General features: G+C 34.4%; 1 protein-coding gene across 7 annotated transcripts in view; it reads left to right on the top strand.

Moving 5' to 3' along the window:
* Nucleotides 1-19,054, top strand: part of VPS13C (vacuolar protein sorting 13 homolog C) — a 190,114-nt gene that overhangs the window by 151,713 nt on the left and 19,347 nt on the right. For all 7 annotated transcript variants that reach the window (XR_004956421.1, XR_004956420.1, XM_036240227.1 and 4 more), the window contains 11 exons: nucleotides 6,808-6,949; nucleotides 8,282-8,422; nucleotides 9,499-9,580; nucleotides 9,709-9,778; nucleotides 10,762-10,873; nucleotides 10,994-11,107; nucleotides 12,948-13,087; nucleotides 14,628-14,709; nucleotides 15,686-15,799; nucleotides 16,845-16,920; nucleotides 17,304-17,467. Coding sequence is in view for 5 of the 7 variants with exons in the window: in XM_036240227.1 (XP_036096120.1) it covers nucleotides 6,808-6,949; nucleotides 8,282-8,422; nucleotides 9,499-9,580; nucleotides 9,709-9,778; nucleotides 10,762-10,873; nucleotides 10,994-11,107; nucleotides 12,948-13,087; nucleotides 14,628-14,709; nucleotides 15,686-15,799; nucleotides 16,845-16,920; nucleotides 17,304-17,467 (1,237 nt within the window). In the remaining 2 variants the exon portion in view is untranslated. The remainder of the gene's footprint in view (nucleotides 1-6,807; nucleotides 6,950-8,281; nucleotides 8,423-9,498; nucleotides 9,581-9,708; nucleotides 9,779-10,761; nucleotides 10,874-10,993; nucleotides 11,108-12,947; nucleotides 13,088-14,627; nucleotides 14,710-15,685; nucleotides 15,800-16,844; nucleotides 16,921-17,303; nucleotides 17,468-19,054) is intronic.

Below are 19,054 nucleotides of genomic sequence, written 5' to 3'. Positions count from 1 at the left end.
TTAGCTGGGATTTTGGTTGGGATTGCATTATATCTATAGATCAACTTGGTATCTTAGCAATACTAAGTCTTCATATCCATGTACACGAATATTTCTATTTATGTACATCTTTGATCTCTTTCAGCAGACTTTTATAGGTTTCCTCATATTGATCTTGTAAAAATTTGTTAAATTTTGTTTGTACTTAAGTATTTAATTTCTTTGGTACTAATGTACATATTATTGTGTTTTTTATATAAATTCCAGTTGTTCATTGCTGGTATATAAGAAAGCAGTTAACTTTTGTATATAACCTTGTATCTTGAAACTTATTAGTTGCAGGAGTTTTTGGTTGATTCTTTGGGATTTTTCTACATTTTTTTTTATGTTATTTGAGAACAAAGACAGCTTTATTTCTTCCTTCCCAGTCTGTATCTTTTACTTTATTTTCTTGTCTTACCGCATTACCTAGAATTTCCTGCAGGGTGCTGAATAGGAGTGTTGAGAGTGGACATATTTGCTTTGTTCTTAGCAAGAAAGCATCTAGTTTCTCATCATTAAGTATGATGTTAACTGTAGATTTTTTATAGATCTTCTTTGTCAACTAGAGGAAGTTCCTCTCACTCCCTAGTTTACTATAGTTTTTACCATAAATTGGTGTTGGATTTTCTAATTTATAATAGAGATTTTATTTATTACTTTCAATGAATTTTTCCTCTAAACACATTATATAGTGAGGACATTTTTAACACTATCATTGCCTAGTCAACACAAACAAGCTATGTAGATTAAAATATAATGGAATTATTTTATCATTGTGCAAACAGTATAATCAGGAAAGTAGGGCCCATGGGCCAAACTAACCTGCCACCTCTTTTTGTACAGCTCTTGATCTAAGAATGATTTTTTATATTTTTAGATGGTTGAATAAAATAAAAAGAAAAATATTATTTTGTAACGTGAAAATTATGTGAAATTCAAAGTTCTTGCCCCTAAGTAAAGCTTTTTTAGAACAAGCCTTGCTTATTCTTTTAGATGTCTGTCTGTTTTTGCACTGCTGCTCAGTGTACAATAGATGTCAGTGATGTAGTAGAACTTGAGTGTTTGAGTGCCACACATATAGTTTACACAGTAGTTAACCTCATATCTGCAGTTTAGCTTTCCGTGGTTTCAGTTACCAGTGGTTAACTGCAGTCCAAAACATATGAAATGGAAAATTCCAGAAATAAACTATTCATAAGTTTTAAATTCCACATCATTCTGAGTAGCTTGTTGAAATCTCTTGCTGTACTGTTCCATCTTATTAGGACATGAAACATTCCTTCATCAAGCAGGGCCATTGAGATGTTTTCTGCCAAGGGCCTTTTATATATTTATAACACACTCGTGGGCCATACAAAATTATCAACTTAAAAACTGGACTGCTGCCCTGGCCGGTTTGGCTCAGCAGTTAGAGCATCGGCCTGCAGTCCAGAGAGACCCGGGTTCGGTTCCCACTAAGGGCATGTACCTTGGTTGCAGTTTGTCCCCAGCCCTGGTTGGGTCGTGTGGGTGGCAACCACTTGAGTGTCCCTTTCACGTCGATGTTTCTCTCTCTCGTTCTTCCTCTCTCTCCCTCCCACTGTATCTGAACAAAAAAACGAAAAAATGTAAAAAAAAATTGGCTTGCTGCCCTGGCCGGTTTGCTCAGCGGTTAGAGCGTCAGCCTGCAGTCCAGAGAGATCTGGGTTTGGTTCCCGCTAAGGGCATGTACCTCGGTTGTAGTTTGTCCCCGGCCCAGGTTACATTGTGCGGGTGGCAGCCACTCTATATGTACCTTTCCTGTCGATGTTTCTCTCTCTCTCTCTTCCTCTCTCTCTCTCCTGCTCTATCTGAACAAACAAAACAAAAAAAAAAAAGGAAAAAATGTCCTCTGGTGAGGATAAAAAATAAAATTGGCCTTCTGTACTTGGTCAAGCATTTAATCAACTCACCCCTACTGTGATGGCTGGAATTGCTTCTCTGGCGAGGCTGTGATGTTAGCTGGTATTGGTGATGCTGCTACTTGCAACTGCTTTTCCAGCTTTGTGTCGGTCAGTGTGGAGCGCAGTCAACTCTTTTCGATGGTAACTTGAAAAGAACTGCTTGAAATAGTAAGTTGTTCCAAACACAGATGCATATTTCAGTGCATGTCTCCTCAAAGTGGGAAATTCATCATTGTTTATGTAGCGTTTATAGAACTCAAGCAGTGGGAGGTTGTACCTAGATTTCAGCTCATCATTGCTTTGCAGCTGAATGATTTCCTTTTCTAGGTTATTAGGCACATCAACTGGTTCCACATTGAATGGTGTAGCAAACATGTTTAGTTCCATTTGTTTACTTTTCATGTCCTTGAATCTTGCATTAAATGCCTCAATTAGTTTTGCATATTCACCAGCATATTCAAGTGTCCTAGAAGGCTTTTGTCCTTCTAGAGTAGGGAAATGCACTGTGTTATTCCTTTCAAGTTGTACTTTCCACAGCCTTAATTTAGCTTCAAATGATTTCATGTTTGTTTGAAAGCAGGGACATAAGAAGCTGGTTGGGGCCCTGCAGCTTGACATTCATCTCTGAGAAGTACTTGGTAATATCCACCAGGAACGCTAAATCACACAGCCACTTGCTGTCATTGAGTTCCCTGACAGGTTTTCCCTTCATCTCCATGAACTGCTTGACTTCATCCCACAGTTTATAAAACCTCATGAGCACATTCCTACAAGTCAGCCACCACACTTCACAGTGATAAACAAGATCACTGTATTCGGATCATTCAGTAACTCCTTCAACTGGAAGCTGTTAAACCCTCTGCTTTTCACAAAATATATGCATGACACTACTGTTGACATCACATTGTTGAGTCTTAATGACTGTGCACAGAGACTTTCTTGGTGTATGATGCAGTGGCATATAATTAAATCACTTGGATCAAGACTGAGACAATTCAGTTCTTTCTTGACAAATGTAATTAACCCCTTTTGTGAGCCAACCATGGTGTGGGGCTCCTTCTGTAGTAAGGCCACCTAACTTTTCAAATGTTAGCTCAAGTCTTTGATAAAACAAGTCTCTCAAACAAGTCTTCACCTCTTGTAGTGCTATGCATGGCTTCCATTGATAGCAGTTCCTCTCGCGAGTCAAACTGCAGTTATCCCAGGAATGAAAACAGCCAGTTGGGCAGGATTTGTTACATCCATTGTCTCATCACAAGCCAGAGAGAAAAATTAGAAATCTGCAGAATCTTTCATTGTTTTTTCAGTATCTTATGCGAAATTAGTAATGGGATCTGAGATGGTTCTCCAAGACAAACTAGCACTCTGAAACAATTTCACTGTGTCTGGTGCTAACAGCTCCGCAGCAGCCACCACGCGCTCTCACAGACTCTCCCTCTACATGAGGCCTCGGCTTCTTTGCAGTTAGCTCCCTCACTACATAACTCGTCTGAATAACGTCCTCTCTGTCACAAAGAGGCCTAGTGAAAGCGGCTTGTTGTGGTTCCGATCTCCACCGAAGAACATTGATTTTATCCAGACGCATTTGGCCTCCCAATTCATTGAGTTTAACATGTTTCGAGCTGTAGTGACCCTCCAGATTGACTTTTTTCATTACTGCTAATGCATCGCCACAAACTAGGCACACAGGTTTGCCTTTGATTTCAACAACAACAAAAATAATCATATGTCCATTTCTCTTGGAACGATCCACACTCTGCATCAACTTTTCTTTGTAGTTGCCATTTGTAGGATGTCACACCACTTAAGTTTTAATAACTGTCCAGTGTGTGTGTCACCAGTGATGCTATTATTTTGCTTTGATCACTGTTCTAATCCTTCACCTTGGATTTGGAACATATCCAACATTTGTATCATCGACTCTTAAGGGCTTTTCTGTGTACTGTAATTTCCTTAATCTTCCTCTGAGATTCAGTTTTTGCGTGGATTGTTGATCATGGACGTGTGGATAAAGTTTGGATTAGAGTTATCGTCATCAGTCATTGGAAGCAAGGTCATCAGTGTTGTGAGGAGTGATCTCATTGCATCTTCTCCCATCATCACTGGATCACTATAGCTTTGCCACAGTGTGTTCACCATAGTGTGTTAACACTTTTGGCACTTACTGTCCTCTGAGTCACCGCAGTATAAGCAGATAGGCCTCAGGCAGCCAACAAGAAGCATATGTGTCTGTCTTGTCATGTACTCGTATGTGTTCTGTCTATCCCATAACGGCTGTTCCTTGCTCGTCCCTCAAAATGCATCTTATTATTATGATTCACTTAATATAAATTTATGTTGCTATGAAAAAAGCTCCTAGATTTGTTAAATTTTGAGTCCTGCCCGTGGTTGCCTGGGCAGGGCCAGAACAAATGATTTCGCGGCCTGGATGTCATTTCTAAACTAGGCATATGTCACAATATAGCTAACTCTCAGGAAAGCAATGGCCAGAAAAATTAGAAAATTTAAGACTAAATATCTAATCATAGCAGATTTTCTTTAGGGGGAAAAAAAAGAGGTTGCAACCAAAGTTAGTTTCCGAATGACTCATTTGTTAGTCAAGCAAGGAAAGCCTTTTACCATGGTGAGTTAATTGAATACTACGAGGTTGTAACAGCTGAAGCAATGTATCCAGAGAAAATAAACTTTGGACCATTAGCCTTTTGGTGAGAACAGTTGTTAGAAGAATCGAGGACATTCAGAACACCATCAATGGTCAATTTAAAAACAAGGACGGTTATTTTGAGTTGTTTTCCTTGTTTCTTGATGAGTCTACGGATGCTACCAATACTGCTCAGTTGTATACATATTTGAGAAGGCAGCGCTGAGTTTGAAGTGACTGAAGAATTCGCCTCTGTGAATAGTTGGCATAGCACAAACATGTGAGAATATTTTCAAACAAGTTGAAGAAATATTTGTTACAACCTGAAGTAGAATTTTTAAAGATATATTACAAGTGATGATGGAAAAAATATGTGTGGAACAGAAAATGATGTAGTTGGACAGATTCACAAAGCTTGTGAAAATGTAGTGTTTAAAGCCTATGGTTATTCATTTTATTGTTCATCAGCAGGGACTTTGTGGAAAATATTTGAATCAAATCAGTAGTGTCAAATAGTGAACTTCATCCACTCTTGTGGGCTTATCCATCATTAGTTCTGTGAATTTTTGTTAGAAATACAAGCTGAATATCCTGACTTGTTTTACCACACAGTAGTTTGATGGCTTAACAGTAATGCTTTTTATTGAATTCTTTGAGTTCTGGGCCAAGATTAAAACTTTTCTAAATGAAAAGAAGCACCCTCAACCACTATTATTGAAGACTGAATGGCTTTGGAAATTAGCTTTGCTGCAGAATTGATAAGGAATTCAACCTAAATGTAGAAGACAAAACATTGTTTATATACAAAATTTGTATTTATCAGTAAATTCATTTCAATGACAACTAACATTTGAATCACAGGTAAAGTCAGGCCGTTCTACATACTTACTTCCTGTGCTGCTCAGAGTGGAAACAAGAAATGAGATCTCCATTCCCACACAAGTTTGGAGTGGATATTTTATGACCTGCAGCTACAGTCCAGCAACATTTTTTTTCTGACTTCAATGCAAGTGCAAAGGAAGTTTCCACATTTCATACTCCACTTAGCTGTGTAATAGAAGAGCATTTGCCTAACCTTCAATTGGAAGTGATGGATCTGTAATGTACTGACATGCTTAAAGGCAACTATCAAGAGAGGAATGTAATAGAGTAGAAAATAGAATTTTATAAATGCATTTCAAGCAATACATTTACTCAATTAAAATAATATTCTCATATCTCATAATATCAGTATTTTGGTAGTACCAATTTGTGTGAAAGGACAGTTTAAAAAATGCTCATTACAGATCAGCATGAACAGATGAACATATGCAATAAATTTTGATAACAGGGAACACTAATTTGGAGCCCTAAGTGAGTGAAATGTCACCCCAAAAGTAAGGTGTAAAAAAATTTTTTTTGAACTATGTATTGTGATGGATTCTAACTAGACTTTGGTGATCATTTCACAGTATATACAAATATCAAATCACTAGATTATGTTCCTGAAACTAATTTGTTTTATGTCAATTATACTTTTTTTTTTTATCCTCACCTGAGGACATTTTTCCATTTTTTGGTTCAGATAGAGCGGGAGAGAGAGAGGAAGAGAGAGAGAGAGAAACATCGATGTGAAAGGGACACATCGAGTGGCTGCCACCCCACGACCAACCAGGGCCGGGGACAAACTGCAACCGAGGTACATGCCCTTAGCGGGAACCGAACCCGGGTCTCTCTGGACCGCAGGCCGACGCTCTAACCGCTGAGCCAAACCGGCCAGGGCTTATGTCAATTATACTTTAATAAAAAATTAAAAATTTTTTTCTCATTTTTATTAGACTTGTGTTTTTAAAAATTATATGCAATTGTTACTTTTATATTTTGAATTTCATCAAAAAAAATTTGTAGAAGATGTTTTCCTCTCTCTTGTTATTTAAGTTACCTACTTTAATAACTTTAATTTTGTCTTAGCCCACAGTGCCTAAAATATTTACTATATGATACTTACATAAATGTTGCCAGTTCTTCAATTGATTGATGTCAACTTGTGATAGAAAAATATTTTCCACTTCCCCTTTCTCTTACCTTCCTTTATAACACAGGTATATTCTGGTGTTTATAAAATCTCTTGTATAAATATAATTTTCATAGAAGATTTATAGTTGCAATAATTTCGAGTTGAATGACAGTTCCACAAACCGAAATATGTATTCGTAATTTAATTTTCTTTATGCATTATTTTAGTTCTGGTGTTGTTTGGGAGATGAAACCAAAACAGAAATGGAAGCCTTTTAGTCAGAAGCACATAATGTTACTGGAACAATCCTATAAGAAATATCAAGTAGCAAGAGAACATGGCTGGATTAAACTAGACAATAATTTTGAGGTATATCAGAATATTTTGTTTTTGTCTTTATATATGTATTTTGTTGTTGATGATGGTAGTAAGTAGTATTTTACTGTCCAAGTAAAAATGTGTATGTAGAAGCTAATTTATTAGTAAATAAACTTATTTATTAGTTAGACTGGCATGACATGACTAATATTTAGTACATTTTTATTAGTACATTTTTAATTAAAATATATTGTTATTAAATCAAATACTATGCTACATTTTTATAATTTCTTCTATTTACAAGGCTGATAGTTTCATGGAATTTGTTTTGTTTTCAGTAAGATTATGGAGAAATTAAGATTGCTTGAAATTTTAAAAAATATTTTGAATACCAGTTTGTATTGCCTAATAAAGACTGCACAATTATGTATTTTAATGATGGAAAATCTGTAGAAAACTTTCTCAATTAAATTCATTAAATGTGAATGATAGTTGGACATGGGTAGCTGTTCACAAAGCAGTGTTGACTCTGAAAGTTACTTTTGCTCCAAGAAGATCCCAGAATCTTGACTGCGATCTAGCTTGTTCTGGTTCAGTCGTATAGTTTTGGTTACTCTTTATCTTTGATATCGATTGTTGAGTTTGCATTGGTAACAAGATATGCTTCTCACTCCTACCATCTTCTTCATAAATGTCAGCCACATGCAAATGAAAATATAAAAAACAACTGTACAATTAACTATTTATTTTTTAATCCTCACCTGAGGATATTTCCCTTTTTATCTTTAGATGGGGAGGGAGAGAGAGGGAAAGAGGGAGAAAAATCAACATGAGAGGGACACATCTACTGGTTGCCTCCCGCACGACCCTGACCAGGGCTGGGGAGGAACCACAACTGAGGTATGTGCCCTTGACTGGAATCGAACCCATGACTCTTTGGTCCTTGGGCCGATGTTCTAATTGTTGAGCAAAACCAGCTAGGGCAAAAAACAACTGTACAATTAATGTCAGGTATAAATAAGCTATAAACTATTAATTGTTTAACTTTCTTAAAACAAAATTTAAAAATTATCTAGGATTTTCCATTACTATTGATGTTTTTTTAAAAATATAAAGCATGGCTTATTTTCTTTCAGTACAGTTTATGTAATTGAAAAGTTCCCCAGTTTTTTTTTTCTTGTTTTCCTCATAACTTTGGTAGAAAAGTGATGATTCTGCTTCAAACAACTCAACTGTATTTTACCTTAGGTAGATATTTTGGTGATGGCAGAGATTAAGATATTTTTCCCTTTTAATTTGAGTATAAATGAATATTTAAAGTGGGTTATAGTGCTGATTCCCGCTCATCACAAACACGTGGTTTTTTCCCCCTTTCTTTTCCAGGTCAATTTTGACAAAGTTCCAATGGAAATGCGCCTCCCTATTCGGTGCCCTATAAAACGAGATTTTTTATCAGGAATTCAAATTGAATTTAAGCAGTCTCCTCACCAGAGAAGTTTGAGAGCCAGGTTGTATTGGCTTCAGGTACCGCTGTCATCTTCAATTCAATACCTATACAGACAGTTTCCAATTTACAATGGTTTGAGTTACAATTTCTCGACTCTACAATTGTGTGAAAGCAATAAGCATTCAGTAGAAACTGTACTTTGAATTTTGAATTCTGATATTTTCCCACACTAGCGATATGCAATACAGTACTTGCCTGATGCTGGGTAGAGGCAGAAAGCCACATCTCCCAGTCACATGATCACGAGGGTAACAGTTGATACCCTACATTGTAGTACTAAACAAATAAATGCATTTAAATTTACAGTATTTATCAGGATGTAACCCTGGAACCCCATCATAAGTGAAGGAGCATTTGTATCTAATCACTTTGGGAATCTTGGGGGTGAAAGTGTTTTTACAAAGTTCTAGCAAGCATTGTAATGGATGTCTTTCTTTTTGTTTGCATTTTTATTCTCCTTCTCTCAAATATCCTATAGTTTCAACATACTTACCATTGAAGTCCAAAGAGCTTGTCACTGTTGAGACTATTTAATTTAACCAGTTAGCCTGCAAAAGTGTTTCCTTGCACTAAAATTGTTATTTTTAAATACTTATTTTGTTATTCTACATGAGAATGACAGGGCTTTATTGACGGTTGTTTGGGCTGCTTTTTTGCTTGTTTCTGTCTTCCTTCCTTCCCTCTCTTTTTTACCCCTTCCTTTTAACTGCTAAATATTATTTAGGACATTTTTATTCTTTTTCTTCTTTCTGCCTGTCCTTTGATATCATATCCAGTCTCCATTTACATTTTATTTAAATTATACATATATAAAATCTCACATGACCCATAGGTACAAGTATTTCCATTAATGTTATACATACTGAGCCATCTTAATGCAATGTATACTCCTTTATATAATAAAGCCTGCCCTTGTAGAGATATATAAGAATTTTAGATTTAAAGTGACACTTCTAATAGTACCACATATATCTACAGATACTTAATTTTGATGAAATTAGTGACATCTTCTGTAAGATTGTTTCTGAAACTAAAAGTTTAAATTATTTTAAGTCCTGCTGAGTTAGTTTTCTTTTCTTTTATTTTTTTTCAGGTTGATAATCAGTTACCAGGTACAATGTTCCCTGTTGTCTTTCATCCCGTGGCCCCTCCAAGATCTATTGCTTTGGATTCAGGTAAAAAACAAAAAAAAACCACCAAAAATTAGGTTGAGACATACTCTATTTATAAAACTTAAGTAAATATTATTTTTACCTAATATAAAGCTTGATTGCCTTTTTCTTGTTTTCTTTTTTCTTCTTAGAACCTAAACCTTTCATTGATGTGAGTGTCATCACAAGATTTAATGAGTATAGTAAAGTTTTACAGTTCAAGTAAGTAAATATTCTTCTATCTAAAGGAATTTATTTATTTTATCTTTACTGTTGAAAGTATTACAGATAGCCCCCCTATTTCCCCATTGATCCCCTCCTCTCCACTTCCACTCTCCTCCTGCCCTCCCCACACTATTTTCTGTGTCTACTGATTATGCAAATATGCATAGAAGTTTTTTAGTTTATTTCTTCCCATCCCCCCAATCCCTCTATCTAAAGGAATTTAAAATGAGAATCTACATTGAAAATAAATTTTATTCCTTTGAAAAGTAGCTTCTATATAAAAATTATTTTCTACCTGAACATATTTTGGTCAACTAATTTTCTATGTTGAAACTTATTTTAATAATAGCCTCTATATATTTTAAAGTATGTAGTTCCCTCAAGCACCTTCTCTACTTTGCAACTCAATTAGTACATAAAATAGTGAAATATAAATAACATATGTATTTGTGAGATGTATTCTTTAAAGCAGTTGCTGTGGACTCTAAAAAAGTGGATAATACATGCTATATCATCTAGTTATATTTGTCTCTTCTGTAATGTGATAAATGTGGGATTTGGGACTTTAAATGCTAAGTGTCCCTTTTAGTGAAATTAAAAATTTTTTTTTTCTTTATTGATTTTAGAGAGAGAGGAAGGGAGAGGAAAAGAGAGAGAAACATTGGTGAGGGAGAACATCGATTGGCCGCCTCCTGCAGGCCCCCAACTGGCGTCAGGCTCACAACCTGGGCATGTGCCCTTACTGGGAATCGAACTGGTGACCTCCTGGTGCACACCAGCCAGGCCCCTTCAGTGAAATTTTTAATGAAAAAAGAAAAAAATCTCAGTCTAAGTAGACTTTGATCTTGTTAACATAACACTTTTGAAGAGATGAAGAAACAAGATTTAACTATGGCTTTTGGCTAAAATCAAACTTTGAACATTGAAAATTACTAGATTTGATAGAAACCCTTTTTCATTAAAAAATTTTTTTTCCTTAGGTATTTTATGGTCCTCATTCAGGAAATGGCCGTAAAAGTTGATCAGGGTTTTCTGGGAGCTATAATGGCACTCTTCACCCCAGCAACTGACCCTGAAACCGAAAGAAAACGGGTACAATTTTTATTTCTTGGGAAAATTATAAAATATTAAAAATTAAATCAGCTATTCTTTGAAATAGCTTTAATGGAGAAAATAATTAAAACAGAAAAATCTTTATTTAATTTTTTTCAGACAAAGTTAATCCAGCAAGATATTGATGCTCTAAATACAGAATTAATGGAGACTTCAATGACTGATATGTCAGTTCTTAGTTTCTTTGAACATTTCCATATTTCTCCTGTTAAGGTTTGTCATAATTATTATTTTGAAAATTTGTCAGAATTGTTGTAGAACTTTTAAAGGGTCTGTGTACAAATGTGGGTTTTAATTTATTACATCAAATATTTGGTGGGAATTTGTTTGATAAATAAGTTCTCTGTAACATGTACAACTATAATTCCCACAGAGAAACCACCAGAGCATGTTTTGTAGTCTTGAATTAATAACCCCTTTATTCAAGGAAGAAGCTGACAAAAGCATTTCTTAATTAAACAAAGAAGTGTTCACCAACATTTAATGTTTTGGTTGCACTTTGTAGCTACTATCACTGTCTAAACACAAAGCTATAATGGGTACCCTCACCAGAATGTAAAAATGCTGAAGTAGGTATTATACTGTCGATGTGGTGTTTTTCAACCTTCCAACATTTGATTGTAACTAAGGGAGTAGAAAATTGGATACCTTTCACTTGCCTGATTCTGTACTTTATGAACCCATTTCCTTTTCTTCTTTTGTTGTTCTTTTTAGGTTTTATAGGGGAAGGTGACTGCTCAGGAAATTCACAAATGCTATCAACCATAATGCTCTAAACTTGTGTAATGGGCCAGATTAACAATTAAGCAACTCTAAAATATTGATGATCCATTACATTCTCAAAAACTGTTCACAGAACATTATTTTCAGTTGCATTCACCAATCCATTTACCCAAGTGAGGGATTTATAAAATGGAATCATTTTAAATTGATGTATTAGTTTGGTGATATCAGATATAGCCAGTGTTAAGTTTAAAATCGATATTGTTTTATGTGGTAGTTCTTACACAATTTCTTTTTCATTAAGTAAAATAAGTTATTTATGAGATTGAACAATACCTTCAAGAAATATTTATTGAATATTTGCTATCAAAGTTGCTGTGGTAGGTATAAAGTGACTTCATGGAGTTTATAATTTAGGGGGTATTAAAGATTGATAATTCATGTTTATAGGCACACTGAGAATTGTGCCATGAAGCTGAATAATTAAGATCATAAGCCATAGTTATTTCCTTATTCCATGGCCACTTTGCCCTAGAGAAACTCTATCCACCTAAGCTTACCTTTCCTGGATCCCAACAGTCTTGACTCAACAGATGGACAAAAGTCCATACCAAAGGAAAAAAACAACAACCAGGCTTTTTTGGCCTAACCCCAAGTCTGCTCTAGTGAGCTCTATCTTGGTTAGGTAGAAGGCCTAGGGAATGGCAGAATAAGAAAAAGAATCATCTGTTCTATTTAGACAGGTCTTAATTTGAACTTTGTTTTCTGGTACTGTTGCACTAATGATACAGCTCACAGTAGAATAAATGGGCAAGTCTCTTTTAGTACTGAGTGGAAGGGCCTGTGGAAGCTGAAAACATTATTACTCTTTTAAAAATGCATTTAGCAACTTGTCATTTATAATTGTAACAATTGTTATAGTTCACTGTTGCCTAAGCTCTTCACCTTAATTGGATTAAAGTAAATGATTATCCATTCCTTTCACTGGTGGAATTCTGGTGTGCCATTTTGACATGTTTTTCTTCTTAAAATGATTATGCTATTTTTTTTTGGGGCTCCTCCATAAAAACACAATAGTATTTATACATTTTGAATAAGATTATAGCTCTAAATTTGGAACAGAACAATTTGAATTTAAAACAACATGAGAATCAGGTGGGAATGAGCTATTATTTTGTGATAATTGTATACAGAGTAACAAAAAGTAGCTTTCTTTAGGACTAATGAAAGATACAACATTTATTTATATCTAGAAGATCTGGTTCCTATGTATGTAAATTTTTTGGTTTTGTTTTTAGCTTTCATTTATTGAACATTATTTTTATTTTAGTTGCATTTGAGTCTGTCTTTGGGTTCTGGAGATGAAGAATCAGACAAAGGAAAACAGGAAATGATTGCAATTAATTCCATCAATCTGCTATTGAAAAGCATAGGTGCTACTCTGACTGATGTGGATGACCTTATATTCAAGTAAGATTTATGTTAAAGTACATTGGGAGATTTTTGTACCAAAGTTATGTTTCTGAATATCAATATTCTTTATTTGTGCTAGAATGCTAGCTTAGAAAAATGGTAATTCTTAACTACCTATACTTGAAGAATTTGGTCCCTTTCTAATTATTCTTTTTTTTTTTTCTCATAAAGATAAGATAAAGAATCTTATGTTTTCTTCAGTTACTAATATCTTGATAATACATTAATGTATAAGAAAAACTGAGTTATCTTAGTATATTATATATTGATCATGTCTTAAAACAATTATATTTAGAAATATGTAGCTACAGGGTGAGAGTTCAGTATAATCATAAGGCAAATTATAGATAATAACTCCTTACTACATCTAATATTATAATACTTAATGTGTGCCAGAGACATATATATTCAATGAATGTTTATCGAATTGAGTATTAATCTATGGTATTGGAACAAGTAGTTATCTTAGAGAAAAAAACATAAGTTATATCATTTCTACCTTACTTTTATACTATCAAATTTCACAGGACTCAACTAACTAAATATTAAGTTCAAATCGAAAAGACTAAGAAAAAATAGAAGTTAATTGCTATCAGGTCTCTGAATAAAGAAAGTCTAAGTTTAAAAGCAATGGAAACACTTTATAACAAAATCAGTGAAAGCAATTAAAAAATAAAGAATTGGGAAAATATAATGACAGATATGCAAAAAAGATTAAGAGTCTTAATATTTAACATTGATGAGAAAAAGGTAAAGATTCCATGCCATATTGCCAGGGGACAATAAGAGATAACTCACAAAGGAAGATGACAGTGGCTAATAGAGATCTATTCCATTTTATTATTTATCAAAGAATATATGAAAATTAAATTATCAAAGATTTCAAAATATGAGCAATTCTAGTACTAAAAGGTAAGTCTGAGAAAGGGTACCTTTAAAAAAATTATTTGTAAGAGTGGAAAGGGATATATATCAAGAGTCTTAAATAGTTTTAGTCTTTCACCCAGTAATTTTTTTTCGGGAAATTCTGTCAAAAAAAAATTCAATCAAAGAATTATCTTCAAAATACATTTGGCAACATTAATTATCATGCCAAAATTTGAAAATGTTTGACAGTAGAAGAGTTGTTATGACACTTTGCACAAAATGGTTACATAGAATTTTAAATAACAAATATTTATTCACAATGTTAAGTGTCAAAAATGCACACAAAATTTAAACATTTTAAAAGTGCATAGAAGAAAAAAGAAAGGCTTCAAAGTGGTAATCATGAGAAGAAAAATCTTAAAAATCTACTGTATGATAGGATTTTGGTTGACTTTTTAAACCTTTTTATTCTTCATATATTTATGAAAGACTTGTACAAGAATGTACTATTTAAATACTAATTTTGTTACCATATTAAGATCTCAAACATATATGTGACAGATGTACAAATCTAATTGTGAAAGAATTAACAATGATAAATTTATTGAAATTTTAATTCTTTTTTCAGAATATAATCTTAATACTTTTGAATCTTTATTTCTTCTCCCAGACTTGCTTATTATGAAATTCGATATCAGTTTTACAAAAGAGATCAGCTCATGTGGAGTGTTGTTAGACATTACAGCGAACAGGTAATTTTCTATTAGAATATCTCATAAGGAATATGCTTCATAAAATATCAAAACAAAACATTTGTATGTGATTGTTCGGTATGTAGTGATGTTTATCTAATTTGCCTCAATTTGCAATCTCATTACTTAGTAGTTTTCTTGAATGATTAATTTCCATTTCTTTTAGTTCTTTTCCCTTATATATACCTTTTAAAAAATTTCTTCCAGTATCTTTTTCCCTTTGCAATTATATGTTTACTCACTTTGGGAAAGAATAGTGATTTAGGAGTCATAACACTTTATTTCTTCAATGACTACAGTTTCTAAGCATAGTCTAGTAGCACTGTGAGAGGAATTCTATGCCAGGTGCCTTCTCATGCATCTGCTGCTCTGTGGTTTAGTTTGTATGCACAGAGACGTAGTAATAGTTTCAGGGCACTGGGGCACCATTGCTATACCATGGTACTCCAGGGTGACATTCTCCTTCCTTCTGCTGGAAGGTACTTTCTCCTGTGGTATGTAGAGACATTATAGTTAATAAATGTTCAAATAAGTATATATTTTTATTTTGTTTTCTTTTGATTATTATTTCCTATCTAGTTTCATAGTAATAGTAACAATAACAATATTAAAATTAAGTAACAATTACTGAATTATATATTCATTTAATATGCATACTAGTCCAAGTTAGGTAAAATACAGCTCCCATTTTAAAGATGAGAAGTCTGAGGCCTATAGGGACTCAGTGATTTGTCCAAAGTTATATAACTGCTAAATGGTAGAGTATGCCTCAAGCCTAGTTCTATCTAATTTGAAAGCCCCATGTAAAGTACTGTCATGTTACCTGGCACATTGTGAAAAAATTAATAAACAGTGCTGGCTCTTCTGCATAGCTTTCCTTTAACAACCAAATTTAATCAGTACTCCTCCTTTTTCATATTGTATGATAATGTTTCTCTCAACAGTTGTAAGGACTGAGGTCCCCTCTTTTTTTTAGTTCTTGAAACAGATGTATGTCCTTGTATTGGGCTTGGATGTGCTTGGAAACCCATTCGGACTACTTAGAGGTCTGTCTGAAGGAGTTGAAGCTTTGTTCTATGAACCCTTCCAGGTATCGGTCTTTTATTTATTTTAAGTATAGTTACAGAAAAATAAATGTTCTGTTTCTTTAATGACAAATTGTATTTTCACTGTATCTGGGAACTGAATAATATTCAGATAACAAAAATAAAACAGAAAGCAGCAAACAAACAAAAATTCATAGATACAGTATGGTGGTTACCAGAGGGAAAGGAGGGTGGGGAAGGTGGAAGAGGATAAAGGGGGTCAAATATATGGTGACAGAAGAAGACTTAACTTTGGGTGGTGAAAGCACAATAATGCAATATACAGATGATGTATTATAGAATTGTACACTTGAAACCTGTATAATCTTATTAACCACTGTCATCCCAATTGGTTAAATAAAATATAAAAGTATATATCAATTTTGTATTTTTATTTAAAATTACTTGGGATGACATTAAAAGATTGTTTTAGAATTAATTGAGCACTTCTAATATCTGGGCAATAAAACATGCCCACGTTTTCCGGGATTTAATTGTATTTGTAAGGAACAGTGCTATGGAGATTAAGACCATTTCAAGGCTGTTTCACCACTATGGAAGGAACTAATGGGGCATTGAAAGCTCACTTTGTTTCATATTAAAGCTTTACTCTAACCTGTTCTCCATTTAAAGGATCCAGGAGCCCAAAGTAGGGAGGGTTTTAGAAGGACAAAGCAGAGAGAATAAAGGGGAGAACAAGGGAGCCAACACTGTGTGGGTTTAACTTGGTCTCCTCACCAGTTCACTTGCTTTAGCATTCTGATGGAATCGATGCTGAGAGGTCAGCTTCAGCTTGTGACTGAGTCCAGTGATTTACTCCTATCTGGTTTTTGTCATTATAAAGGGTATGTTAAGATCACCTGGGTTGAAAGTGTCTTCAAAAATAGTAGATGTTCCATCAGTATTTAGGTTTGAGGGCAGAAACGGTGTCATTGCAGTGTATGGTTCATTACAGATTCTCTATCTTCATGGAAACCCAGAAATACGAGATTAAAAGTATTAAACTTGTTTAGGTTTTAAATAGCAAGTTTTTTTTTGTTTTTTTGCCAGGGTGCTGTACAAGGCCCTGAAGAATTTGCTGAGGGGTTAGTGATTGGGGTAAGAAGTCTCTTTGGACACACAGTAGGTATGTATGTCATATTTAGGTATATGTATATTTTATTATAATTATTGTAAAATGCATTGTTTGTGAAAAACAAATTATTATATTTTATAGAAAGAGTACTTTTCTAATAATGCCTTTTAAAAGATGTGTTCTCTTGTTCTTAAATGGAAAGTAATTTAACAATGGCTTGCTGGTTTTTTTAATATGTCTTTGTAGTGTTCAATCCATGTTCTTTAGTTTTATTCCTCTTCTTGGTAAATGGGAAATGAGAAAAATAAACTTTTGTATGTCAGTGTATGAGACAGAATCGTAAGCAGCTGTTAGTTTAAAGCAACCGAGTGCTAGTGGAGCGGTAATGCTCTTTAAGGAAACAACGTGGCTTTCTTCTCTGGGCCTTCTGATAGGTGGTGCGGCAGGAGTTGTCTCTCGAATCACCGGCTCTGTTGGAAAAGGTTTGGCAGCAATTACATTGGACAAGGAATATCAGCAAAAAAGAAGAGAAGAGATGGGTCGACAACCTAAAGATTTTGGAGACAGCTTGGCCAGAGGTGGAAAAGGCTTTCTGCGTGTAAGTCTACTGCTGAATCTTTAAGAAGCCTTCAACTTTTATATACACTTTAGAATACTTGCTCTTGGAATACTACTTGTGAGTCCGGGTCTGTTAGAGTAACAGTAGTGATAAATTGTAAACTTTTCTGTCTCCTTTTTGCTCTCCTTCCCCATTATCATCAGCAGATCTATCCCCTAAATTGCAGACTTAGTTTGGCACTTGGGTTGGAGTGAAAACTCCATAATGATGGCAGGTTAGCACTAGTGTGGAAAGGGAGGAAATAAAGCAGAGAAATATGATAAATGATGATAACTGGGGGGAGGAGGAGTTCTTTAGGTCATCATCAATGGACAATTCTATGGAAGGGAGGTGTAGAAGTCATGTATAAACCAGGAACTGCCATTTACTACTTTTTAGTACTTGAAAAAGTATACTGGACCAGAGGCATGAATACATGAAACAGACTGACAGATCTCAGAGGGGAAGAGGGGGCACTGGAAGAGATTAGCCAAAGAACAAATATGCATAGCCAGTGGTCACAGACAACAGTGTGGTGAAGGCTAGGGGGAAGGGTGCACAATGGGGGAGAAAAAGAGGGGATGTCTGTAATAGTGTCAACAATAAAGAAAAAACACTCACCCCCCCCCCCCCCCCCACACACACACACACGGTGATAGGGAGTTAGTGACTAAATGCTAAGTTAGAATATTAAAAAAACATTTAGGACAAACACTATGCTAAATTTTGTGATTATAGCATAATATGCATATAATTCCAATCCATGCTTTACTGAGAGTTAAGCAAGCAATTAATAGGAGGATAGAGGGGTAATACATATTCCCAAACAAATTATACAGGTAGTATGTGAATATGGTTTAGTTATAGGTAACATATGAATATTTTCCTTATAAATAATTACAAGAACTTACAATTTTTCCTTTTAATAAGTAATGAAATCATTATAGGTAAAACTGTAAGTACTTTTGATCACCCTTCACCTCTTTGCAGGGGTATCTAATCTTTTCAATAGAGTGTATATCCTTTAGTTATTTTTCTTTGTGTTTATATAACATACAGGTAGTTTTAACTACTACCAGTACTTGATAATGATTAAGAATGCACCCTGGCTGGTTTGGCTCAGTGGTTGGAGCATTGGCCTGTGGACCAGAGAGTCCTGGGTTCGGTTCCCGCTAGGGGTATGTACCTCCCCCCCCAAAAAAAAAATTGTAAATATATTACTGTTTTAATTTTGGAAATTTCAGGAAGCTATAACTACTTTGTTTGTGCCAGTGATTTGTAATGTTGTATGTTATCTCCTCAGATTCTTTCAGGGGTCCCTTCATTATCAATTTTCCACAGTTTCATTGTTATAAAGTAATCTCATTACAATTTATAAGTAGATATTAAGGATTATTTGGCTTAACTCACTCATTTTACTTATATAGAAACTGCGATTTAAAAACTGAGACTAATACAAAATAGTAATTGAATATAAACTGTAATTGAAAAATAAAATAAAATAAATGATAATAATAAAAAAACAACCTTGTGAAATAAAAAAGAATCTTTTCACCCGCTTTACTGTTCTGTTATAACATTTACTTC

The sequence above is a fragment of the Molossus molossus genome, unplaced genomic scaffold (assembly GCF_014108415.1).
Source record: "Molossus molossus isolate mMolMol1 unplaced genomic scaffold, mMolMol1.p scaffold_m16_p_1, whole genome shotgun sequence".
NCBI lineage: Eukaryota > Metazoa > Chordata > Mammalia > Chiroptera > Molossidae > Molossus > Molossus molossus.
Note: the sequence above shows the minus strand (reverse complement) of the source record. Positions and strands in the feature narration are given on the sequence as shown.